The sequence below is a fragment of the Oncorhynchus keta genome, chromosome 4 (genome assembly GCF_023373465.1).
Source record: "Oncorhynchus keta strain PuntledgeMale-10-30-2019 chromosome 4, Oket_V2, whole genome shotgun sequence".
NCBI classification, from domain to species: domain Eukaryota; kingdom Metazoa; phylum Chordata; class Actinopteri; order Salmoniformes; family Salmonidae; genus Oncorhynchus; species Oncorhynchus keta.
The window spans coordinates 25821355-25842136 of record NC_068424.1 but is presented as its reverse complement, the minus strand read 5'-3'; the positions used below and the strand labels follow the sequence as shown (position 1 = coordinate 25842136).

Genomic DNA, 20782 nt, shown 5'->3' with positions numbered 1-20782 from the left:
TACATCAAATCAAGCAGAAGAGATTTAGAGTACTTCACCGGTTGGTGGAAAGCTTTCACAAAATGTTTGGAGACCAACAGTACTAGGTGTGACTATTCAAAAAATGGACATAACTTCTCATATAAACAAACAAGTGTGTACTGTAATATCCCTATACGTAATTTTAATGTGTAGACCACAAAGCTTAAACAGACACGAAAGAGCTCTAAATGATTGACAATTATCTCAAGGGATATGCTGTCTGAGAAGGCCAGGGATTGACATTGAGGCATGAAACGCACTTGCCCATCGGGCAAGTCAGGAGTATTTTTTGTGGTTGCCCAAACATTATGATCACTTGCCCGAAAATGTAAATCTATTTACAGGCAGTAAGTAAGTGCCACATATTGCCTGCCGTTCACCTACACATAGGAATCAGAATGATTTATTGAATCATTTATATTTTGGAATAAATATTCTAATTCGTACATCAGTTAAAAAAAATTCTCAGAGAAGGCTCAACTTGCCCAACAGAAATACATTGTTTAATAAGTGAAAGACAGACAATGGGGAGGAAATGGAAAGATCAGCTTTTGGCTACTGGAATTCTTTGCTGTTTGGTTGTTTACACACACACACACACACACACACACACACACACACACACACACACACACACACACACACACACACACACACACACACACACACACACACACACACACACACACACACAAAAATAACCAGCCCCATGGGGCAACCTCAGCAGGCTCAATTAGCTTGACTGATCAGTTCACTTTCCCCAGGCAATATGGCAACCCTTAATGTCAATCCCTGGAAGGCTACCAATCCTGATATCCAATAAACTCCAGTCAGACACTTCCTTTAGTGTTCACACTTTTCATTTTCATACTCCACATGAAAACATACATTTATAGTGTGTATGTGCATCGATTTGAGTACATTTACCAATGTACAAACAAGATGCCTTACAGTTAGATCTCACTGCTGCATTGAAGGAAGAATAAACATATCGACTGTCTCAGTAGGCTACATGACATCTGCCTTTGCCACCAGTCTTGTAGAAATGGCTAAAGAAAAAAAAGTTATTTTCAGAGTTATCAATGATAGTATTATCCCTCCTAACCACTGATGCTTCACATGGCACCACCTTGTGGCTCGACTCTGCAGTGCAACATTTCCAAGAGAATACTGGATGGAGGGACAGCAGTGGAGCAAGGTATAGAGCTTCACTGCTGCAATAACATCTGTCTCTAGGTTTGATTTAGGACTGTTTCAGTGCACTTGAGAGACTTCAGAATTCCTGGTAGCTATAGTGCATGTTACCAAAAATAAAAAACACAGCAGCATTTAACTTCTACATGACAGACATGATGATTAAGAACGTCTTAATATGCGTTTCACATTATATCAAGAGGCAAATGCTTTAAGAATTTCCCCCCGATACTGCCAGATTCCTTAACATTAAGAAATTAAACATGTACATTCAAAAACACTGCAGCGAAAAAGAGAAATTATATTTTTTTATTTTTTACATTTACTTTTTTGTTGGTTTGCATTCATCTTTCGTAGCTGTACAGTTAAACAATAAAAATCCTAGTCGAATAACAATGAGGTATAAATATACCGTTATAAAAGACAAAGTATATGAAACTCTAATCGAGATCACGCAGGATCCCCATGTATTCTGAGAACAAAATAATTTTACGAAGCTCCCATACACATGGTGTCTTTAAAAAAATGTTTTCTAATAATATAAGAAATAAGTTAGTAAACATGAGCTGCTGTCCTGTGCCAGTCTTCAGTGCAAAATACCAAAAGCCACTGGGGGATTGGTGAAGGGGGGGGGTATGCGTCTCTGGAAATGAGACAGCTTCACCCTCAGCTGTGATGGGGATGTTGGTGATGTCTCAGGCACAAGTACTTAGGACCCTCTTTGCACATGCTCGTTAAAAAGGTCAAACTAAAAATGAGAATAGCTAAATTTTCAATCAAATTGTCGACATATATTCAAGCGAATATTCAAAAAATCTGCATAAAGAAAATATGCACATTTTCCCACATCAGTGCATGATGACGCAGTATACTTTTTAACTTAAGTTTTCATGTACCAAATATAAATCTAAAGTTCAATGTGTTTCCATCGTGTTTTCAACTCTACTGATAGTTGTCACAAACTGTTGCGTTAAATAGAAAATGTGACTACTCCCGTCTTGGCACGTGTGCTCTAGCCAACAGCTCGCAGATACAGTGCGGGTAGGCTAGTCTACATGAAGAGATTATTATGGATAAGAGCGAGAATCTTTTTATTTGTTAAACGGCAGTCAAACATCGATATTCCTGTCACCAGAATCTGACCTCCTTTATTGGAAAGGAGCATCAAGACCACCGTGCACTTTCACCACCCTGTGAAGTTCAATATAAATGATTTCATCTGTAGCCTAATAAACTGCATTGTTTCCCCGAGTCATAGTGGGAGGACCACACCATATCATAGCGTGACTCCAAGTTTACTTCAATATGATGTTTATTATATCAATATTTGCACATAAAAGCGTTACCATCGCATTTTACCGACACAAAAAGATCCCACCTTGTCTAGCGTATTTTGTTTTGTCAACATTTGGAAAGTTTACCGACACATTTTCTGTTTCCATCAGGCCTGTCCTTAACTTTTTATCCGACATGTACTTTACTCGCCTAAAAAAGTTGGATGGAAACCTGGTTAGTGACAGGGAAACATCGAGTGATGCTCTCTTGAAATGGCCGCTCGTGACAAACAAGATGGCGGAACGAGAAGACTTCTTCAGTCGGCGTTGTCTAGTGCTTCGGAAGAGTGGGAGGCGGCGTACTTCAGCCGAAAGCCACCTGAAAAACAGAGAGGTGGGCGTCAGTCGAACAAATAAGAAACGGGAAACAATGAAAATAAACTCAGAGAAAGTAAGCAAAAAGACAAGGTTCCACTGAGAGGTCTACAAATTCCCAACCTGCACCTAATCGTATCCTCTGCGTGACATGTGTCATGTCATTTGGTCTGTGTTTTTCATTTTTAACTGTTCTGCTGTGTTTTGTCTTTGCCCTGCTAACAGAGAGTTTGGGAGAAATGTCCACAGGTCTCCTGAGATGAGAGAGCCCTTTACAGCAGCTCCTGGCTCTAAATAAGTCCTGAAAATGGAAATGAAGGTGGCTAATAGTCTGTTTTTGGGGGATAGGGGGTGAGGAAGGTTACTGCAAAGGTGTGCCTTCCCAAGCTTGATCAAGGGTGCCCTCTGTGTGGGTGGGTGTAGGGTACTGGTGTGTAAGAGAGAGATCGAGAGGGGTGGGATCAGTCCTGAGGGCTGACCTCTACTTGGGGGGGAAGTGCTGCAGGGGGGGCGGAGGGGGCCGTCCGAAGTGGCCAGCGGCCGCCCCTCCCCGCTCCACCCTGCCCCTGGCGGTGGCGTTATTACCTTGCTGTGTTGAGTCAATGGAGGGCTGTATGCAGTCCTGTGCGTAGTGGCCACTGACCCCACAGTTGTAGCACGAGACGTTGGCGTTCTTCTTGTTGACGCCGACTGCTACCCCCAGTGCACCTCCGCCTCCCGCCCCGGGTACCATGCCCACACTGGAGGGGTACATGTGCGGGTAGAAGCGGTTGTAGGGTGCCATCTGCTGGAGGCTGTAGCCTTGCTGTGTGCCCAGTAGGTGGTCAGAGTGGGAGTGGGGGTGCGTGTGCAGCAGGGTCTGGCTGGCGTAGGGGGCCGGGGCGGATGGAAAGAAGGGTAACTGGGCCTGGCCGTTGCTCTGGAGGGGAGGCTGACTGAGGTAGCTGCTGTTGCACAGGGACGTCAGCTGGAAGATGGGCGGCACACCGAACACCTGCCGCGGCGGCATCTGGTGGGGGAAGAAGAATGAAGGCGCTGTGTGGCTGTTGTTGCTGGTGCCGCAGCCTCCCCGGCAACCGCACGCCCCGCAGCACATGGGCTGTTGCTGGGGAGTCGCCTGCTGCTGCTGCTGTTGTTGTTGCTGTTGTTGTTGTTGTTGTTGTTGTGGTGGTTGCACTTGTTGCTGGGCGACGAGGTTACTGGCACAGCTGGTGCTGTTGATGTAGGAGGTGGAGTCGCTCTGTGCCGTGCTGTGGGTGAGGGCAGGGCTGGGGCTGGGCACAGGACCGGGGTTGTGGGTGGGCACGGATGGGGGCACCACCGCTTGAACCTGTCCAGCCGTGGGCACTACCCCTATTCCGGCTACCCCTGCCCCCAGCGTTGCCATGATGGAGGTGGGGATGGGGGGCATGGTGTATGGAGAAGGCAAGCCTGAGGGAAGAGCCATGCCCGGGTGCTTGGCGTGAGGGATGCTAGGCTCCCCTAGGGGTACAGAGGGGGTTAGGGGGGTGAGTACAGAGGGTGTTAGGGGGTTGGCGGCAGGGTCGGGGTAGGCTGGCTGCAGGGGTGAGGCATAGGGTGGGCCGGGGGCGATGACGCTTATGGCTCCAACTGGGGGGTGGTGGGCAGAGGAGGCCGTGACACCCTCGGAAGTGACAGTTGCCTTATGAGGGGCCGTTTTGAAGCGCTGGATCAGGGGCTGCCCGGCAGGGCTGCCAGGGGGGTGCAAGCCCAGGGTGGGGGAGCCAAACCCTGGAAGCAGCACGGGCACTGCAGCAAGGGCATCCCTCTTTTCTGTGTCCCCTGGCACAGGAACTGGCACTGGGGTGGGCATGGGCTCTCGGAGGACCAAGGGCACCTGCATGATCAGTCCTCCCACAACCTTGTTGTCTACCAGGGCCGCTGCCACCTGAGGAGGAGGCAGGACTGGCAGAGAGGCATTGGCGGGCAGTGCTCCGTTGGGCAGTATGTAGGGCAGGGGTTGCATAAAGGTGATGGGGGGAAAGTTGGGGATGGTCTCGGGGCAGAGGGGCTCCCCAGCAGGCTTGGCAGATGCCAGGGGGTGGATGGTGGACAAGCCCCCCCCTGCAACCTCCTGGCAGGGGAAGAAGGTGTCCGCTCTACCCTGGCTGCTGGAGTTGTCTGAGTGACTATCTGTATCTGCGTGAGAGAGAGAGAGAGAGAGAACAAGTCTTAGTGCTCGTATCCAAAAACTTACACAAGCACAAATTCTAATAATGGTGTGTGTGTGAGCGCGTGTCACCTTTGTCCTTCTCGTCCTCGCTGTCCAGGCTCTCTGGCCCATCGTGCTGGGGGCTGGAGGGGGAGCTGTAGCTCTCAGACGAAGTGTCTCCGTACACATCCTGACTGGAGCCTCCGACTAGATGACCGTCTGGACACACACAACCTGAACATTAATGACACTAGATTTAATTCAATATCCTTTGATTTAGATCAAATAAAACATAAGTGTGCTAAGGCATTCAAATAAGCAGCTCAAAAGACTAAAAAGCTATGCCCAATAAACTTGTACAACACTGCTTTTTGTTGGTAAAATTAAGTTACTACAAGCCTCCATTTCACCCAGAAAACAAAAACACAATAATCTTTTTTCTTCAAATAGCATTTGATAACATTTCAGAGTCGACTGGGACAGGAAGAAGACTGCAGGGGCAAATTAATTTCCATCGATTCCCACCTTTCCCTGGCGATTGTCGCGTTCGCTGAGAAGCCAGAGGCACTATGCTCCCGTTCGTCAAGTAGGCCGCTCTTCCTTCTCCTTTCTTCCCCTTTTCCCTGGAGGAGAGACAGACAGGCGAGCGGTTAGTCACAAAAGATAAAGAAGGGAGGATAATAGAAATTGAGGCCTGTGGCTTGTCACATTAGTTGGTAGCAAGAGGAGACAGCTCTGTTTCTAGAATGCTAGCTAGCGCAATGCTAAACCCTATAGCCCAAATAGAAATGTTTCTAATAAGTAGATAGGGAGGAAAACTCCTTTATTTGAAGTCTCTACTAGTTCTCAAAAGCGCCTGTAGCAGTTGTCTGCCTGGGCGCTTGGCAACCACCCCTTATGCAGAACCAGAACTGTGACAAAAAAAAAAGGAAAACAGTTTACCGTAATTTCCGGACTATAAGCCGCTACTTTATTCCCACACTTTGAACCTCGCGGTTTATACAATGACGCGGCTAATTATGGATTTTTCCAGCTTTCACAAGATTCATGCCGCCAAAAAACTGAGCACCGTCACATAATGTGATGTAAATCGAGCGCGCTCAAACTTCCCATCATTCTGATTACGGTAGTCATTTTGTCACCCTCATCATGGCAAAGACACGGAGAAATGCATATGATGTAGCTTTCAAGTTGAAGGCGAGTTGGATGACAAGTGGGGAGAAATCCTTCACTAAAACGGGCCGCAGGCGAAGAGAAACTTATGGTCAAGTCTGCCAGTGGGTCCTGACAGCGTGGAGCATTGTCAAAAAATCCACTATCATCAACGGGTTTGGAAAGGCTGGACTGCTGCGTGTTGAAGGGGCAGTATGAGCTCAGCGGGGTATTTGCCTCCGGATGAAAGTGACGAGAGCGACAATGAAAACGATCCAACATCGGATGAAGCAATTCTGAGGCTATTCAACTCAGACACCGAAGGAGATGACTTCAGTGGTTTCAGTGCACAGGAGGAGGAAGATAGTGACCAATTACTTTCTTGGTAGGCTACTGTTTTAATTTTTGTTACAAGCCGTGTTTCGTTTAAAGGCTGTGTAAAGTTCATTTGTTTCAATGTACCGGTAGGCACCTGCGGCTTATAGACATGTGCGGCTTATTTATGTACAAAATACATCTTTTTAATAATTCAGTGGGTGCGGTTTATATTCAGGTGCGCTTAATAGTCCAGCAATTACGGTACATATTAAACCATCTCTGGCTCGGCTGTTAGCATGCTAGCTAGCAAAATGCTATGCCTTCTCTGTCAGGCCCCATGGTGGGGGTTCCTGAACTCAGTCACACTGTTTTAGCGTTCGTTTCCCGAGCCTGTCGTACCTGTCATGGCCATGTTTGTCAGAGTGCTCAGTGCGTGCTAAGCACTTATCACAACGTAGCAACTGTATGGTCAGCCGGCTCAGTGTTGAGGCAGTATGTCTGAATCGGGAAGTCTCTTAAATGTCAGTCAATGTTAGGACCCTTTTAGAAGGCGAGTGATGGTGACTGACTGTCTTGCGATGATAGATTATGAGCAGATTCAACCGTGAGTCAGGTTTGAATATTGATACAGGATGCATCCCAAATGGCACCCTTTTCCCTATATAGAGCACTACGTTTGACCAGAGCCCTATGGGACCTGGGCATAAATAATGCAAATAATGCACTATATAGGGAATAGTGATCACCTGTCTGGTCCCAGTGCTCGTGGCTTGCTCTTGGTGGCAGGGTGGCTGCTCTTCTTCTCACTGTCCTGATTCTGCAGACAGAGGAAAAATATATATTCAGACAACGGAACATTCAATGATACAAGCCTGTATACTCAGTTAGCTCTCAAGGAGGTGGGTTGGTATATCATGTTATATTTTTCCTCATACAACCACAGGAGAAAATACATCTACAGACTGTGTCTTTAAAACCTATAGCTCCAACAATACCATGTGCCAGAGCAGGAATGCCATAGTGCTGCTGCCTGTTACACAACCCCTGTCACATGATGAGGGGCACATGAATGAGGCGGTGCTGGACACCGACCCAGAGCTATAGTGGGAGGGGTCAAAGGGCACAGCGCTTCACTCTGGCTAACGCTGATAGCAATCCTATTGCTGCTGAGCTAGACATGTTATTACTGCTGCTGAGGGGTGTGACCTCGCGCACACACACACACACCCTTGTATAACTAACCTTGTGGGGACACACAATTCAGTCCCATACTAAATCCCATTTTCCCTAAACCATAAACCTAACCCGTACCATAACCTTAAACCTAACCCTAGCTGCAAACCCTAAAACTAACTCTAGCTCCCAACCCTAAATCCCCTTGAAATAGCATTTGACCTTGTGGGGACTAACAAAATGTCCCCAGTTGGTCAAATATTTGTTTGCTTACTATTCTTGTGGGGACTTCTGGTCCCCAAAAGTATAGTTAAACATGTCCACACACACACACCACATGAACGATCGCCATGATTCAAGAAGCAAAATGTGAAATATTTTTTAATTTTGTTATTTAACTAGACAAGTCAGTTAAGAACAAATTCTTATTTACAATGACAGCCTACCCCGGCTAAACCTGAAAGATGCTGGGCCAATTGTGCACCGCCCTATGGGAATCCCAATCATGGCCGGATGTGATACAGCCTGGATTCGAACCAGGGACTGTAGTGACTCTTGCACTGAGATGCAGTGCCTTAGACCACTGTGCCACTCGGGAGCCCATTGGATAAAAGCAGAGACACAGAGCTACAAATTGGTATATCATACACTGCATTTGAGGAACAATGATGCTCATTACAGGCTAAAGTGGAGCAGTGGAGCAATGTGTCAGCCATCTTGAAATGTAACATGTCTGCCTGGTCTACATGAACTACTTTGTCTGTGTAATCCAGGATTGTCAGTCAATGTTCCCGAGGAGCCATTTTCAAAGTCAACAACAAAAACAACCAATCAGAATGTACTGTATGTTCATACATTGTAAACAATGATACAAAACTATCTAAATAACAATGCCTCAATCGCTTAGCGTTAACTCTAAATTCATTGTTTTTTTGTCAAAAGTAGTGCACTATAAAGGCAATAGGGTGCCATTTGGGATGTAGCCTTGTTTTCCATCTGTCTCACCTGCTCTGGGCCCAGCCCCCCAGAGGTGTCTTGGTTGGGTTTGAGCGTACAGCTCTTCCTCCTCCAGTCTGGCAGGCCGTTGTGCTCCAAGCCGTGGGGCCCCCTCCGACTGCTCTCCCCCTGGGAACTTTTGGCATTGGGAATGCTGGGAAAAGGAGAGGCGGAATGAGAATAATTTTCATGTCTTCAGAAACAAAACTATTGGCACTTGTTTAGATCTGCACTGGGGTGGTAGGGGCTACTCATTTGAAGGAGGAGTCACTCCTAACCACAGATCTAGGATCAGGTTACGCTACCCTCATTCATTAGGTGGGGAGATGGACATCTGACTAGTGACTGGTAAAACACTTCAGGAGAGCAGTCCCGTGTGTTTGCAAGGTGGAGGTCTTGGGTTCGAGCCTCGGTGTGAGGAAAGCAGTACTTGTTAAGGAAGCTACGTGACGTCTGTTACATTAAGACAATAGGGTGCTTACTTAAGGCTGGGGCTCTTGCTGCCATGTTTCTTCCGGTGCCCCTGAACGTACGGCTCCAAATCTGAAGGGTAGAGACATTTATTTATTCATTCATCTTTAGTTGACAAGAACAATACGATTTTAAATCAACTTTTCAGTTCACATCAAAACTAATTTCCATCTTTATTTATCAGTCAGTAGCAACACGTTTTTCTGTGCTGTCCTCAGTGAGGAACGTTGTAATGCTTTATGACAAGTTATTATACTAATAGGACATTAATTGGTTTAGCTAAGCCTGCAGTGAGTGTATGCACTGTGGCCTGTGATTAGCCTGTGAGCCCAGTGCACGGACAACGGGCAAAATATAGCCTCGAAATGCAAGGGATGGAAGAGAGGAAGAGAGAGTAAGAGAGGGAGAGAGAGAGAGTAAGAGAGGGAGAGAGAGAGAGTAAGAGAGGGAGAGAGAAAGAGTGTAAGAGAGGGAGAGTGACAGAGAGATGAGCCAGAGGGTGAGAAGGAGAGACAGAGATAGATAGGTAGAGAGAGAAAGAAAGAGAGCCCAGGCTTTCCGAGCACCCGACCAAAATAAACAGAAGTTAGCAACAGAGCTACTTGTTTGTCCTGGAGTACAGGACTTCCTCTCCTGCCCTGCCGAGCCAGAGAAAGAATCCTGTGCATTCCTCCCTTCCCCTCCCCTTGCTCAGTTGAAACTAAATTAATAGACACCTAAAACAGAGATGTGACGCAGTATAAGTGCCTTATATTTCTGGTTCACACATGGCTAGCTGGCGAGCTACGTGACATAACACAGGCTTTTCACTGGAGTTTAGGCAAACCCTTGCGAGGAATAGTCTAGGCTAAAGGTATCTGCAACAACCCTTCTTCAAATCAACAACTCTCCCTTCTCTTCCCACCAGTTAAGGTGTTGGCTAACTGTCAAAACTACTTAGTCTCCCAGAATACACTTCTTCTAGATTCCGCCTCTGAACTGGGGAGTAAAAAGGATTGGGATGAGGGGAGTGGGCTTCAGGTTGACCTGGGTTAAGGGGTTAACCATGTTGGAATGAGTAGGGTGTGGGGTGAACAGGGTTTGGGGGTGAAGCAGGTTGGGTATGGGGTACTCACACACACCTTCCTCCTGGCTGGATGCCTCTGAGCAGTCCTCTTTGTATGGCTTCCCTAGGGCCACAGGGTTAACTGGAAAGAGAGGCACACACACACACACACAGTCTAATTCCACGTATAACAACAATGTTATGACTTGGCCTCCCGAGTGGCGCAGCGGTCTAAAGCTTGAGGCGTCACTACAGGCCCGTGTTTGATCACAGGCTGTGTCGCAGCCGGCCGCAACCGGGCGACCCATGAGGCGGCTGGGTTAGGGAAGGGTTTGGCAGGCCGGGATGTCCTTGTCCCTTTACGCTCTAGCGACTCGTTGTAATGGGCTGGGCGGCGCACGCAGACTTCGGTCGCCGGTTGTACGGTGTTTCCTCCGACACATTAGTGCGGCTGGCTTCCGGGTTAAGCGAGCAGTGTGTCAAGAAGCAGTGCAGCTTGGCGGGGTCATGTTTCGGAGGATGCATGGCTCTCGACCTTTGCCTCTCCCGAATCCGTACGGGAGTTGCAGTGATGGGACGAGACTAACTACCAATTGGATATCACGAAATTGGGGGGAAAAATGTCATGACTTGCCCAGTCGAAAACTGTGAACTAGTACAATGACACATCAAGTCAAGTCTTTTAGACAACATCACAAGTAGGGGAAGTCGAGCTAGGGGAAACACTGCTGTTAATCATGGAGCACCTGATCGGAGCTGTCTCTCTATGGGATGTGTCACCCTCTCCTTCTCTCCTTTACCATCTGGGCCTTGTTGATCACTCAGCCCCTCTGTGTGGATCACTCTGCGGTGACACGGACACTCGATCGGGTCCCCTACACCTGCCTCTCCCACCTAGGTTGTCAGCCATCTGCTGTCACCTGCCACCGTCTCTCAGGTAGGGCAGGGTAACCCTATTCCCTATATAGGGCACTACTTTTGATCAGAGCCCATAGGGAAAGGGGAGTCATTTGGGACATAGCCTCTGATGCCAGATGGCTTCAGTAGGAGACACAGTAGGGAGTGTAGGTATTGGCAACGAAGTAGCATTGACAAGTCAGTTTGATGTCTCTGATATTAAAGGGGAAGTATGGGGAGATATGCTTGTTTCCCATGCAGCTACATGATGCATAATCATTAACATATCCGATCCTTCATAGACAGTAATTGCATTGCAGTAAGGTCACTAAGACATCCAGGCAACACTTTACAGGTAGCCTAGTGGTTAGAGCGTTGGGCCAGTAACCGAAAGGTTGCTAGATCGAATCTCTGAGCTGACAAGGTACAAATCTGTCGTTCTGTCCCTAAGCAAGGCAGTTCCTAGGCCGTCAATGCAAATAAGAATTTGTTCTTAACTGACTTGCCTAGTAAAATATTATTGGCAGTAACTGGTGGTGTTGGCCAATGGTTTATCAACACCTCCACACTCCCTCCATATCTCCTTTCCTCCCTCTCTTCCTTCATCCATAAATCTAGGGCTAGCTGGACCCTCTAATAACATGTCCAGAGTCACTGATGCATTTTGTTACCACAAATCTAATTCTCCCTTCTTGTTTCCCCTCTATCCTGCTCTGAGGGTACGAAATGGAACCCATTTCATTTAGGTTGTGGAACATTTGCGCCTAATCCATTTTTACAGTGCTGTTAAAGATTCGGCTGCTCAAAGGACGTTCCAAAAACAGCTAGGTTTATAATACAAAAGGTTGGAGAGGGGTAAAGGGACTGACATTTACAGGATTAACCAAAAAGGAGAAAATTTAGCGTCAAATTGAGCCACATTAACAGCTTTGAGTGCCTCCTCTGATCTAATGCTTCCTTTTACGGGGTTGCACAATTCATCCAACTGAGAATATGACGAAGACGGAGTCACAAATGGCAGCCTATTCCCCAAATAAAACATTACTCTTGTCAAAAGTAGTACACTACATAGTGAATAGGGTGCTATTCGGGATGCATCCATAGAGTGGCGGAGAGAAAGAGGATGGGTAAAAAGAGGTGGATTGATAGCCATTGGTCAGTGGTATTCCTCTGTAGTGCCAGTACAGTAGTCCTGAGGCTGACTTATGGGCTGCCATTTGGGACACATCCATGGTGACGTGGCCCAGTTCTGAACAGTACATCCTGTTGTTGGGCCTGCCAGGGCATCGTGCTGCCCGCATCGCTCACCTCACCTCACCTGGGTGTCAATGTACAGCTGCTCTGCGGGAAGGCTCGGGAGCTGTGGGTGAGTCGCGCACACACACACAGCCTAGAGCCCACCTCAAGGCATGTGTTTGTATACATTCATGTATACAAACGGTATGATTAGAGTATGCACACACACACACACACACACACACACACACACACACACACACACACACACACACACACACACACACACTCTGTATCCACAGGGCCTTCTCAACCCCCCTCCACTCCATAGCAGCCCCGGTCTGTTGATTTTGGATGATTTAGGGGCCTTTCGAGAGAGCTTCTCCCCGAACAGGTGCCTGGGGGACCCATTTATCATCCTGCTGTCCAGCCTCAGCCATGGAGAGAGGGATGGAGCAACATATGGATGAGCTGAGCTTGAGGAGGACGGCAAATGTGCCATGATGTATCGTGATCCATGACATGAGTTAGAAGAATGACGGCATGGCCATGGATGGTACTGTATGTCATCTGCATGCCTTATGACCATGTGATTATGGGTGAGGGGACGATATTATATCGCTACTTTGACTCCAAGTTAGGGATGGGCATGGCTATTTGAATATCCGAACAGATGTTAGTATTCGATTACTTGCAGGAGCATTAATCAAAATAACAAATAGACATATTTTAAAAGGCTTTTTCTAAAATTTGCTAAATACAAGGATAGATAATGACATTCGGAATGTTAATAAAACAATAGTTTTGATTTTTTATGAGCGCGCCCCATAAAAAACATACAGGTAGCCTACACAATTTTCACTGTGTTGCTTGCAGTGTTTCCCCTAGGATTTATTTCAGCAGCGGTGGCAAAGTGGGGGCTTGGTAGTGGGTGTGGCCAATGGCATGCTTTTATAGGCCATCCTCTTACCCGACAACAACATTTTCAGTTTTAAAGCCAATTTCCTGGAATTCTACATTTTGCCATGGCTTGTTCTTGTGCTTTCTGAGTGACTCAAACATTATAGCAAAATCAATGCCATGACATTCTTTGAATTTTAGATTCTCCCTGAATGTTTAGTTTTTATTTTGGTGATTGATAGTTCTCAAAGATGAAAATATATTGCTCCATTATCTTTTCTAAATACTTCATATCTGGTTTTAGTCATTTACAGTTGAAGTCGGAAGTTTACATACACTTAAGTTGGAGTCATTAAAACTCGTTTTTCAACCACTCCACAAATTTCTTATTAACAAACTATAGTTTTGGCAAGTCGGTTAAGACATCTACTTTGTGCATGACACAAGTAATTTTTCCAACAATTGTTTAAAGACAGATTATTGTACTTATTATTCATTGTATCAAAATTCCAGTGGGTCAGAAGTTTTCATACACTAACTTGTCTGTTCCCTTAAAAAGCTTGAAAAATTCCAGAAAATGATGTCATGGCTTTAGAAGCTTCTGATAGGCTAATTGATATAATTTGAGTCAATTGGAGGTGTACCTGTTGATGTATTTCATGGCCTACCTTCAAACTCAGTGCCTCTTTGCTTGACATCATGGGAAAATCAAAAGAAATCAGCCAAGACCTCAGAAAAGAAAATGTATGGTTATCCTTGGGAGCAATTTCCAAACGCATGAAGGTACCACGTTCATCTGTACAAACAATACTACACAAGTGTAAACACCATGGGACCACGCAGCCGTCATACCGCTCAGGAAGGAGACATACTCTGTCTCCTAGAGATGAACGTACTTTGGTGCGAAAAGTGCAAATCAATCCCAGAACAACAGCAAAGGACCTTGTGAAGATGCTAGAGGAAACGGGTACAAAAGTATCTATATCCACAGTAAAACTTGTCCTATATCGTCATAACCCGAAAGGCCGCTCAGCAAGGAAGAAGCCACTGCTCCAAAACCGCCATAAAAAAGTCAGACTACGGTTTGCAACTGCACATGGGGACAAAGATCGTACTTTTTGGAGAAATGTCCTCTGGTCTGATGAAACAAAAATAGAACTGTTTGGCCATAATGACCATCGTTATGTTTGGAGGAAAAGGGGGAAGGCTTGCAAGCCAAAGAAGATCATCCCAACTGTGAATCACGGGGGTGACAGCATCATGTTGTGGGGTGCTTTGCTGCAGGAAGGACTGGTGCACTTCACAAAATAGATGGCATCATGAGGAAGGAAAATTATGTGGATGTATTGAAGCAACATCTCAAGACATCAGTCAGGAAGTTAAAGCTTGGTCACAAATTGGTCTTCCAAATGGACAATGACCCCAAGCATACTACCAACGTTGTGGCAAAATGGTTTAAGGACAACAAAGTCAAGGTATTGGAGTGGCCATCACAAAGCCCAGACCTCCAGCCTATAGAAAATGTGTGAGCAGACCTGAAAAAGCGTGTGCGAGCAAGGAGGACTACAGACCTGACTTAGTTACCCCAGCTCTGTCAGGAGGAATGGTCCAAAATTCACCCAACTTATTGTGGGAAGCTTGTGGAAGTCTACCCAAAACATTTGGCCCAAGTTAAACAATTTAAAGGCAATGCTACCAAATACTGATTAAGTGTATAAACTTCTGACCCACTGGGAATGTGATGAAAGAAATAAAAGGTGAAATAAATAATTCTCTCTACTATTATTCTGACATTCACATTCTTAAAATAAAGTGGTGATCCTAACTGACCTAAGACAGGGAATGTTTACTAGGATTAAATATCAGGAATTGTGAAACTGAGTTTAAATGGTTAAGGTGTATGTAAACTTCAGACTTCAAGTGTATGTAGCGCTAGTCGGGTGTATCTGCGCCAAAACCCCTGTGTTTTTCACCCTATGGCTTGTTCTCCATCTTGTTCCCACAATAATAGCAGACTATTTTGTTTCAATAACTTGTTTCTGTTAATGTCTTGCTTAGTCAATCTAGCACACACTTTGATTACTGATAACTACTTTATTGAGGGAAAATACAATACAACTGTGATATGTTGTCTTAAGATGAATGCACTAATTGTAAGTCGCTCTGGATAAGAGCGTCTGCTAAATTACTAAATAGCGAGTCAACGTGTTTTCAGCACTTGTATCCTAATGTTCTCTTTTGTCTCTCTGCAGCAGACATGCACTGAGTGTACAAAACATTATAAAAACCAGCTCTTTCCATGTCATACATTGACCAGGTGGAAGCTATGATTACTTATTGATGTCACTTGTTAAATCCACTTCAAATCATTGTAGATGAAGGGGAGGAGACAGGTTAAAGAATGATTTTTAAGCCTTGACACAATTGAGACTTAGATTGAGTTTGTGTGCCATTCAGAGGGTGAATGGGCAACACAAAAGATTTAAGTGCTTTTGAACGGGGTATGGTAACAGGTGCCAGGTGCACCGGTTTGGGAGAAAAACTGCGCCGCTGCTGAGTTTTTCCATGCTCGATAGTTTCCCGTGTGTATCAAGAATGGTCCACCACCCTAAGTACATGTAGCCAACTAGACACAACTGTGGGTAGCATTGATGTCAACATGTGCAAGCAACCCTGTGGAATGCTTGTGACAACCTGTAGAGTCCATGCCCCGACGATATTGTATCGCGAGGTCCCTTGCAATTCCCAGCCCTAATTCACACCTGAAATAGGCTAGTCCCCACCAACACCACATGCACACACTTTAAAGAAATGGCAGAATTTATTTGGTATTTTCCAACTCTACTATTTTATCGCTGTTTAGAAACAACCCATTTTATTATGGCCTTTTAGCACTGCTCTATGGCACGTCTATGAGCCTGTATCCCAACATATGTATAAACACACACACTTTCCGTTAGCCGGTAATAGCCCCCCAAAAAAAAAAAAAAATATATGAAAAGCCGATAAATTGGTGCCGGCCAATTGTCTGGGCGAATTTTTAAAATCCCATTGAGAAATAATGTATTTTTATCCTATTCAGTGAACAAAATATCAGTTGATGTAGCGTGAGAGCTGCTGCTACAGCTCATGAAACAGCTGTTTGTTGCTGCTGGAGTGAAACATTTGCTTTTATAAGCCCAATCATTGTGGAACAATTGTAAATGCAATCACATGTTAAAAACAATGGCTGACTGGTAATTGAAGCGCGCTTCATTCGCTATTCAAGTGCATAGGCAACAAGGCAGACTTCAGAATGTCACACACCACTTTGCAAGGAGCTGGGGGCAGTATATGCATTTTGAAAACATATTTGGAACCTGTTTGAGGCACGTCTTACGCCCCATGAGCCTCTCGGTCGATGCCGCCTGCGGCAGAGCCTGGGCTCGAACCCAGAATCTCTGGGGGCACAGCTAGCACTGCAGTGCCTTAGACCACTGCGCCACCCGCGAGGCCTGTGAAGTAATATTTTAAGCTAAATGTTCTGATCTGTTGCATGAGCCTCATTTGCTTTTGAATGTTTCTTTTGAGGGAAGTAGCCTAGATCTACTGGTTGTATGAATTTGGGATCTATCGTCCCACAACTGTCCCAGAGTCTGTTCGGAATAGGATATTTCTTTCTCGCACAGAACGACAAGCTGACCAATAGAATAGGTCGACTTTTCTACTATGGGGGATAGTAGATTCACATAGGCTAGTGATTTTGCTGTTCGTTACTCGTCTTGCTGGTTGAGAAAAAGTAAATGTGGACAATTATTCTATTTATTTATACCCCAGTGCCTTAGGCCGGAGTCTGGATTCAAACCAGGGTGTCTGTAGTGACGCCTCTAGCACTGCAATGCCTTAGACCGTTTGGACAGTTATTTTAACGTCTTCAAATTGCGCATCGGAATTTGGTAAGATGGAATGCACGCCATTGTCTCCTCGAGCTGCATGTTTTGTTAAGATGAATAACCATAAACTAAATGTGATTTCTGTCATTCTGAGCACCGAGGGTGGATGACCTAATCAGGTTACGCAACCAATGCATACGGGTCCGGTAAATTTCTTAAATGTCCGGTAAATTAAAATGCTGCCGGTCAAATGCCCTGGCACACACACGCACACGCACACACAGCTTACATCTGTCGCAGCTGGGGCTGGAGGAGGAGGACTCACACAGGAAGAAGCCACAGACCTTGCTTGTCTGTCGGAAAGCTTGTGGAGCCGACAGAAACTTCTCCCTGGCAAGAGAAAAAAAAACATTTTTGTAATTTTACTTCTTTGAAAAAGAGACCTTTGTGTATGGGTGAAAAATATCAAATTACAAGTTAACTCAAAGCTGTGGGGTAAAACGTTGAAACAATACACTGGATGAATCTGATGCGTTGACTAGTAATAACTTGACTGTACTGTCAGTGTTGATCTACATTTTAAAGCTGGATGGAGTTCTAATTTAACATGGAACCGCTGGGACCATACTCAAAAGGATCAAGGATCAGTTTAGCCTTTTAGATCATAATGAATAAGATTATATGGACAGGGAGGATCTGATCCTAGATCACTCCTACTCAGACTTTATGAATGTGGGCTCTGCTCTTTTCAACAGGATCCATTCCATTCCTCAGGGTCCGCTCCTCAGTTTACCTCATAACTTAGGCATATAGTTTGTTGCCACTTGCCACGCAACCTCTCTGAAGGTAAAATTGCCAGCCAGATTGTGAGATCCGTGCCGTCACAACACAGCGGGATCCCAAATGTCAAACGGAAATTCTATCCGCTTCAAAAATGCATCAGAGTACAAATTCCATTAACTTTGCAATATCAGTGCAATAAGGACAATTGATGAAAGAAATGCTGAATTCATTCCACTGTTTGCTAGCGCCTGAGAGTGGGCCAAGTAGATAGAGATCATATAACTCAATATGTTTTTAGAATTATGGATGTGTAATTTTATGGCACAGTAGACCTGTTTCATCGGTTGCGTGGCTGTGTTGTCAGGTTACAGTAATGTGGTCAGATATTGGACACAAGGGGTGTGACTGGATGATCTGGAAGGAACACCAGCCATACCCAGCTGATTGACGAGAACTGGCCCTGCCCTCTGGATAAGAAACCAAAGCTGAACCTGTGTGTGTTTCAACGCTTCACTGACCAGGCCAACATACACTTTGCCATTTCTTTAATCCAATCATCAGGTATTCTTGAATAGGCTTATATAGCAACGGATAAATGCTTCAAACTTGTGTTGTTTGTTCATTGTTATCCTTCAGTTGTGTTAATAGCCCTCTAATCTTTCATTTTCCATTAAAACGAAACTTACTAGAAGTGGTTTCCAGGAGGGGGCATTGTTGTCCTCACAACAAGACACCGCAACTCAAAGTAACCAAGATGATGTTCCATACGCACACACACACACACGCACACACAGTCAGTGGAGACTGTAAGCCAGTCTGCTTATTGCAAAGGGTTTTGGTCTAAAAAAAAAAATCAAAAGGGAACTAGTCTGCCTGCATTCCTCTGACTGAGAACACAGAGGAGGACATTTTGTTCAAGTAATCATGCAGTCATGTTGATACAGAAGAGCAGAGGGGATAAACGTCTAATTAGATCAACATCAGTGAGAGGGAACAATTGAGACACTCTCCTTGGAGACTGTTTCTCATTTCACCAACGAATGGTTCAAAGGAACTGACGAGAAATGGCCAAGGAGAATCCCTTGGGTGTAAGTATAGCCTAGGCTGAGTATATGGCATCACTGCAGTAGGTACAGCACACACTATTCTATATCCTTTGCCATTTAGCAGACGCTTTTATCCCAAATGGCTTACAGTCATGCGTGCATACATTGTTTACGCATGGGTGATCCCAGGAATCAATCCCACTATCCTGGCGTTGCAAGCACCATGCTCTACCAACTGAGACACAGAGGGACTACAAGTCTTTTACGTGTGACTATTGATACTGCTCTTCTGGTCTGTTAAGAGTAGGCCTCCACTACATCAACACCGGTTTTAATTCACAATCTGAGTCGTCTGTCATGCAGAAGTCGGGACAACCTGGGGTGCCTACTAGTAGTTTGTACACTTTTGAGTGCTGACATGAAATGTAGCCAACAATCAAATGACGACAAAAAGCAACCCCCCCCCCCCCAAAACAATGCAAGACAGGCAGGCCGGTAAGCAGAACTCACTTGAGGTTCCCCTCCACTTCCCTGATCTCGTACTGGTCTCCCTGGTTGAGTAGCCGGAGGATGCCCTTTTCAAACGACTCGGTGGACTGCTCCTTCGGAAGCTGCTTGACGGGGGGAGGACAAGTGAGTCAAGGTTTAACAAGTCATGTACAGTACCATTCAAACAGATACCTTCAAAACAAGAGTGAGACTTAATTAAGAGTTAATTACTTAATTAAAATGAACTAAGTAACTGTATAAGCTAATTAAGTAACTCATTCATTATCCCTGCTCATTGTGAGTGGATGAAAATCCAGTCGATGCTATGCAGGAAACTTGGGGTCAATTCCATTTTCAACTTAGTCAATTTGGGATGTGAATAGGTATAGCTAACAGTACAGATTGCAAGGCTGATCATAGCTTCATTGGATTTCTAAAACATAAGTTAGTGATTTATACCTTCAGCAAGAAGCTTTCCAGTTCAAGATGTGTTTTGGTGACATTGCTGGATGAGGAGTCGGACCACGTTACCTGAATGAGAAGTGAAAAAATGGTTACATTATTATTCAAGGGATGTACTGTACATTGACAGATATTTGTAAGGAAATGCAGACACATTGGGTAAGGACACTAGGGAATGAAAAAAAAAAAATCACATCATAGTTATGTTTTTCCTCAAACAAACAAAATCTACAAATCTACCATTTTGGCTTTGCTGCTGACACCATTAGTGGTAGTAGAGATGATGAAGATAACAGCTAGAAGACAATAATAAACAGTGTCAACCAAGCGCTACAACACCACTGTTGTAAAAAACTGTTTGGTTTGATCAAATCTTCAGAAAAGTCTTGTTTGTGTTTCTACAGCCCTGCGTTTGTGCTTTGCTGCTTTCCGAACCTAATGACTTGGACTCACATTGGTATTCTTGGTCGGGTTTCAGGGACTTTTCCTCAACTGTAAAGTCAGTTCAACAGTTATTTGGCCTACAACAGGATGTGACTGGGTCATAAGGGGTAAGGACAACATCTGTGGTCATTTAGCAACCGCTCACAGCCTTGTGCCCGGTGGCAGCTACAGCGCAAGCGAAGTGCCGGGGAATTTTCTCCAGATACAACAATAAGCACCTCATAAAGCACAAAACATTAGCTATGCTCCGGCACCATAACCAGACCGGCTCTGATGAGGACATAAGAGGGTGACGGGCTGCCAGGGAAGTGACATTTCGGGTCATTACTGCGCTGCTGGTGCTCCTACTATTATAAAATGGGCTCTGGACTCTCCCATACAGCCTCAGGTTCAATTAACGACTGATATTTCCCATCATGGAATATGAATTGTTTAAGTATATTTATTTAATCTCTGGAGAT

At 45.2% G+C, this 20782-nt stretch overlaps 1 protein-coding gene across 5 annotated transcripts in view; it reads right to left on the bottom strand.

Moving 5' to 3' along the window:
- Positions 1–635: 635 nt before the first annotated feature.
- LOC118371860 (zinc finger CCHC domain-containing protein 2-like) overlaps positions 636–20782 on the bottom strand; it is a 65999-nt gene continuing 45852 nt past the window's right edge. Inside the window, exons 4-14 of one of the 5 annotated variants that reach the window (XM_035757489.2) lie at positions 19875–19946; positions 19437–19540; positions 17387–17487; positions 10263–10334; positions 9159–9219; positions 8686–8830; positions 7254–7324; positions 5563–5660; positions 5128–5271; positions 3450–5024; positions 636–2868 (exon numbers count right to left, since the gene is read on the bottom strand). In XM_035757489.2, the coding sequence (XP_035613382.1) occupies positions 2807–2868; positions 3450–5024; positions 5128–5271; positions 5563–5660; positions 7254–7324; positions 8686–8830; positions 9159–9219; positions 10263–10334; positions 17387–17487; positions 19437–19540; positions 19875–19946 (2505 nt within the window). In that variant the 3' untranslated portion in view covers positions 636–2806. The remainder of the gene's footprint in view (positions 2869–3449; positions 5025–5127; positions 5272–5562; positions 5661–7253; positions 7325–8685; positions 8831–9158; positions 9220–10262; positions 10335–17386; positions 17488–19436; positions 19541–19874; positions 19947–20782) is intronic. The other 4 variants (XM_035757521.2, XM_035757514.2, XM_035757504.2 and 1 more) reach the window with 4 other exon arrangements.